Raw genomic sequence first — 5,147 nt, forward strand, 5'->3', positions numbered from 1 at the left:
ACGGCTCTTAAACCAAGTTGGCAGCACTGAAAGTTTCAGCTACTTTTCCAGCCACAGCTATTTTTTCCTCTTACAAGTTGGCAGTGGTGTTTGTCAGATATTAGTATTTTTAATAAACGCTCATTTTAATTCCAAAACATGTGATGTTTGCCAAAACTGGTCACACTTGTCTGCTATTTGCAAAATAAAGACGCCGCGTGTTTTAGCTAAAAGTTGAAAATAAACAATAATAAATAATGGATGACGAGGCGGAAACGTACAAACTGTGGCGCATTCGCAAAACGATCATGCAGCTGAGTCACGACCGGGGATACCTGGTGACCCAGGATGAGCTCGACCAGACACTGGAGCAGTTCAAGGAGATGTTCGGAGACAAGCCGAGTGATAAGCGACCGTCGCGCTCGGATCTGATCGTGTTGGTGGCCCACAACGACGACCCGACCGACCAGATGTTCGTGTTCTTCCCCGAGGAGCCGAAGATCGGCATCAAAACCATCAAGACGTACTGCACCCGCATGCAGGAGGAGAACATCCATCGAGCCATCGTCGTAGTCCAGGGCGGCATGACTCCGTCGGCCAAGCAGTCCCTGGTCGACATGGCGCCAAAGTACATCCTGGAGCAGTTCCTCGAGTCGGAGCTGCTCATCAACATCACGGAGCACGAACTCGTGCCGGAGCACGTCGTGATGACGGCGGAGGAGAAACAGGAACTCCTCAGTCGCTACAAGCTCAAGGAGAACATGCTGATGCGCATCCAGGCGGGAGATCCTGTTGCCCGTTACTTTGGCCTCAAGCGGGGACAGGTCGTGAAAATTATTCGCTCCTCGGAGACAGCTGGTCGATATATATCGTATCGTCTAGTCTGCTAATTGACCGGAATTACCAACCAGCCCATAGTCTAAGTACATTATTTTTAACATAAGCGCAATAAAGATATTTGTTGCATTCACTACTGTGTATTTAATACTTATTTTATCATTATTTCGCATATATAACGTTACTTTTAATTTCTAATCCAACGGAACCTCCATTCTAAGGTTGCCCATCCAGTCAAAATTTCCCATTTTTACCTAAAAAATTGGTACGTTTCCGAAGAAAGGAAAATTGAAAAGTGTACCATTTTCTAAATTTTTAAACCAAAGTCGAACTATTTCTTAACTTTGACATGATTTTTTACAAGAAAATGAAAAGTCTCAGAATCAAATTCAAAGTGTTGTTTTATACTAACTACGACATAAGAAGTTGATTAAAAGTTTTAATTGAACAACATTTTTATGCAGAATAAATTTGGAGGCCATACCATGATCAAAATGACATTACGCTTTAAATCCAGGTCAGATTTGTTTAAGTTATGACAGTATGAAGTTGGTCAACTCTTTGACCTAGGCACTTTACTAACACTGCACCGGTACGAGCGTTTCGGTTCTTGTAAGAGAATTAATATCAGTTACGGTTATAGTTACGGTACTAAAAAACAAACGGTTACTTTTGGTTAACTTTTCCCAAACCGGTTACGGTGTTATTCACTGATCTAAACAATACATTCACAATCCGTAAGAGTAATATAGTTCCGATATAATAAAATAAAAACAAAATCTCACTCTTTCAGGATTATGGTAATCTGACAATTCTCGCAAATTTCTTAATCAAAATAATATGTGTTTATCTTAACAATGCATTCAGAATCCATAAGAATAATATAGTTCTCCAATATAATAAAATAAAAACTAAATCTCACTCGTTCAGGATTATGGTAATCTAACAAAACAGAATTCTCGCATATTTCTTATTCAAAATAAAATATGTATATCTTAACAATACAATCAGAATCCATAAGATTAATATAGTTCTCCAATATAATAAAATGAAAATAAAATCTTCCTCCTTCAGGATTGTGATAATCTAAAAATGCAGAGCTCTCGCATATTTCTTATTCAAAATTATAGCTAAAAGTCATGGAAGTCGTCGGAGTCCTCGAAGTTCTCGTCGCTCATAAACGGTGTATGATCTTCCATCAGCGAGTCGAATGAACAATCCGAATCAAGACTATCGAGGTCATCATACTGATTAAATACACGATCGTATTCATCATCGTCAAGGAGGGATATATCAGGCGATGTTGGGATCTCAAAAAATACATTGATTATCTTTCTGGCAGCCACATTCGAAAATTGCCTCGGTTTGCTGCCGGGCATATTCAGTTTAATTGGAAGCGGACGATTGTATCGATTATTTTGTAGATTCCCAATAATGTCATCAAGAAGCTTGACCGTGAGTTTTGTGCAATCCTCCAGATTTAACACTTGTAATTTGGGACAGGCGAGGATCAGTCGTATTACACCATTGTCAGTGATACTTTTACCATGTTTCAAATTGATTTCCTCCAAATTTTTCAAGGTAAATAGTTCCTCTAATTCACGATCGTTCAGCCAAAATTGGCCTGCCAAATATAGAATACGCAATGCACTTAGTTTACCAATATCCTTAAGGATCTCAGCATTAACGCAGTTTTGAATACGTATTTCTAAATATTCCAACTGCTTGGATTTATGCTTCACCAAACTTTTCATTACCTTTGAAGGCACTGGGTTTTCAACATCCCCATCAGGAAAGAATTTCAATATTAGTTTCTTAAGGCTTGGCAGCCTTCCAATCTTCAAGTAAGTAAGCTCCTTATTGTTGCAAATTGAAATAGAAAGGACCTCCAAAAATTGAAGGCATTTGTGGTTAACCATCCTGTTGATAACTTCGGATATTTCGACACAACTCGTTTGCAATTCCTTAAGCCGAAGCCTGACAAGCAACGGCTTTATATAGTCCATACGTAGTTTCTCACAGTTTAACAGACTTAGGGACTCTATAGAGTCAGTCAAACAAGCCATATGCTTTCCAGTTAAGCTACCATTATGGGAAAGATTCAGTTTCTTAAGCTGTTTCAATGGCTTAAGCGCCTCCAGACGCTTATCGGTGAGACGGCATTTTCGTAATTCCAGACTTTCCAGACTATCCAGATTTGTCAGCATTTGCGATAAGTTCTTCAATTTCAACCAGTTGTTCCTGATGCTGAGTGACTGTACATTGAAACAGTGCATGCCAATAAAGTTGCACACCCGCTTACAGTGGTGTCGTGTTATTGTGCCTTCGAATTCGTTGACATGGCGACCGGAAAGTTGAAAGAAATCCCGTAAATCCCATGATGTCATGAATTCAAATTCATTAAAATCGATAGAACTGTCCAACATCGGCGACATTGCCTCATAAATGTTACGGAATCGAGTGCACGTCCGTGCAAATTTAATGCGATTCTTTAGCGATAATTTGATGAATATATGGTTTAGGCAGCAATCGTTCAGTTTCATAATCGGCGATGGGGTCTCATTCGGGTCCACATTTCCCGATTTATCCAACACTTTTGGGTCTTTTGGTTGAGGATCGTTCAGTTTCTTCAATTTCGCTGGGTATTCATTAGAATCATCTGGTTCACTGGGCTGAACGCATATACGGAATTCACTCAAATAGTGAAACCTGCGCTGCAATACTCTGCAACGTATTATTAAGTATTATTCACGGACGATTATAATTTTATATTAAGAAAATAAAAATAATTCTATTTATTTTGATATATTTGTAAGTATAAAAATTAATTAAAATAATACACATAGAAAATAAATATATTTAAATTTTCTTATGATACATTTTTATTATAAAAATTAAAAATAAAAGTAATTTTTCAATTTGTATAATTTTTATAGATTTTAATTTTGGCTCAAAAAATTTGTACATTCTATTTTTATTTTAAGACATATTTTTAGTTTTTATTAAAAAAATTGAAATTTATTATTTCACAATTTTGCCGAAAAAAGATTAAATTAATTTTAATAAAAAATAAAAAAAAATTATAAAAAAATTGCGATTAAAGGTAATAGTAAGCATTACAACAATAAAAATCTCTCAGCAACGCAGTGGACATTTAAATTTTAAAAGATCGTTTGTACAAAAATCATCAGCATGAGTGTTTTTCAAGCGCTATTGATAATTTAAGTAAAATAATTCTTAAATGTGATGAATATAAAAAAGTTTATCGAATGATTGCAAATACGACTTGAAAATGAGTCGGAGTACCGACAAAAGTAGAATATACATATGCTACAAAAAACGCGCTTAGTGCGCACAGTGGGACAGACCATAAAGAAAGCTAGCAAAACTTACTTGGCAGCATCATATTTACTCCGGAGGTCAACATAGCCACTTCTAGTATCCTGTCCACTCGGAAACAACTGAGTGCGTGAAACGCGTCCAAATCCCTCGAAATACCTTTCAAGCTGCTGCTGCTCCAGCTGAAGTTTGTTGTAATGGGATTATTATCGGAAATTAAAAGGGATCACGCTTTTTTCTTACCCCCTGTGCAATGCTCGTTATCAACAAACTCTTCACCACCTCATCATTTTCGGTGTAGGCTAAAGCCTTTTTAAAGTAATACGTTTTTTTGCCCGAATTTCCAGACATTTTGTCGCTTTTTTAAACGCTTGTTAAAAAACTTACGGCAAATGGCGTACAGTAAAGTTGTCGACAGTGCTGCTAACTTCTTAGAGAAAAAAAAAAATGATTCAAGTATCGGTATTGGCAAAAAATTAATAAAAGACCATATAACGACGAAAAAAGGTGATAATTTTTACTATTGATATAAGAAAGTTCGCAACATTTTGGGCGAGAGCTATTACTAAATTCTGAAAACGAAAATTCGATATAAAAACAGTTTACCTCAAGATGCTCTAATTTGTTTCATAAGGACCTCCCAAAATTTAAAGCATTTACCATTAACAATCTCTCCGAAAACTGTGGATATTTTGACACTGCTCGTATTACTTATTTCAAATCTAGCTTATCTTAACGGTCGTTTGCTGGCAGCACTGGACCCAAGCCTGCCAGAGTGTTTATTGTTGCAACATGACTAATAGAACAAGTTGGCAATATTGCAAACTCTTTCTAGTTTTTTTTAGCTACTTCGCATCGGAATTTAAACTATTTTTCGGCTACTTTCTAGCCAGAAATAGATTGTTTTCCTCTAATAAGTTGACAGCACTGAGCCAGAAACAGCTATTTTTTCCACTAAGTTGGCAGCACTGTTGTTAATACACAAGTTTATT

The 5,147-nt window shown here is 36.7% G+C and overlaps 1 protein-coding gene across 1 annotated transcript; it reads left to right on the forward strand.

The window, feature by feature from the left end:
- Positions 1-158: 158 nt before the first annotated feature.
- Positions 159-957, forward strand: LOC117783336 (DNA-directed RNA polymerases I, II, and III subunit RPABC1). Its single transcript, XM_034620711.1, has one exon. It carries the CDS (start codon positions 237-239, stop codon positions 867-869), a length of 633 nt encoding a protein of 210 aa, XP_034476602.1. The 5' UTR covers positions 159-236; the 3' UTR covers positions 870-957.
- The last annotated feature ends 4,190 nt before the right edge of the window (positions 958-5,147 follow it).

This window comes from Drosophila innubila, assembly GCF_004354385.1.
Source record: "Drosophila innubila isolate TH190305 chromosome 2R unlocalized genomic scaffold, UK_Dinn_1.0 1_C_2R, whole genome shotgun sequence".
In the NCBI taxonomy this organism is placed as follows: Eukaryota; Metazoa; Arthropoda; class Insecta; order Diptera; family Drosophilidae; genus Drosophila; species Drosophila innubila.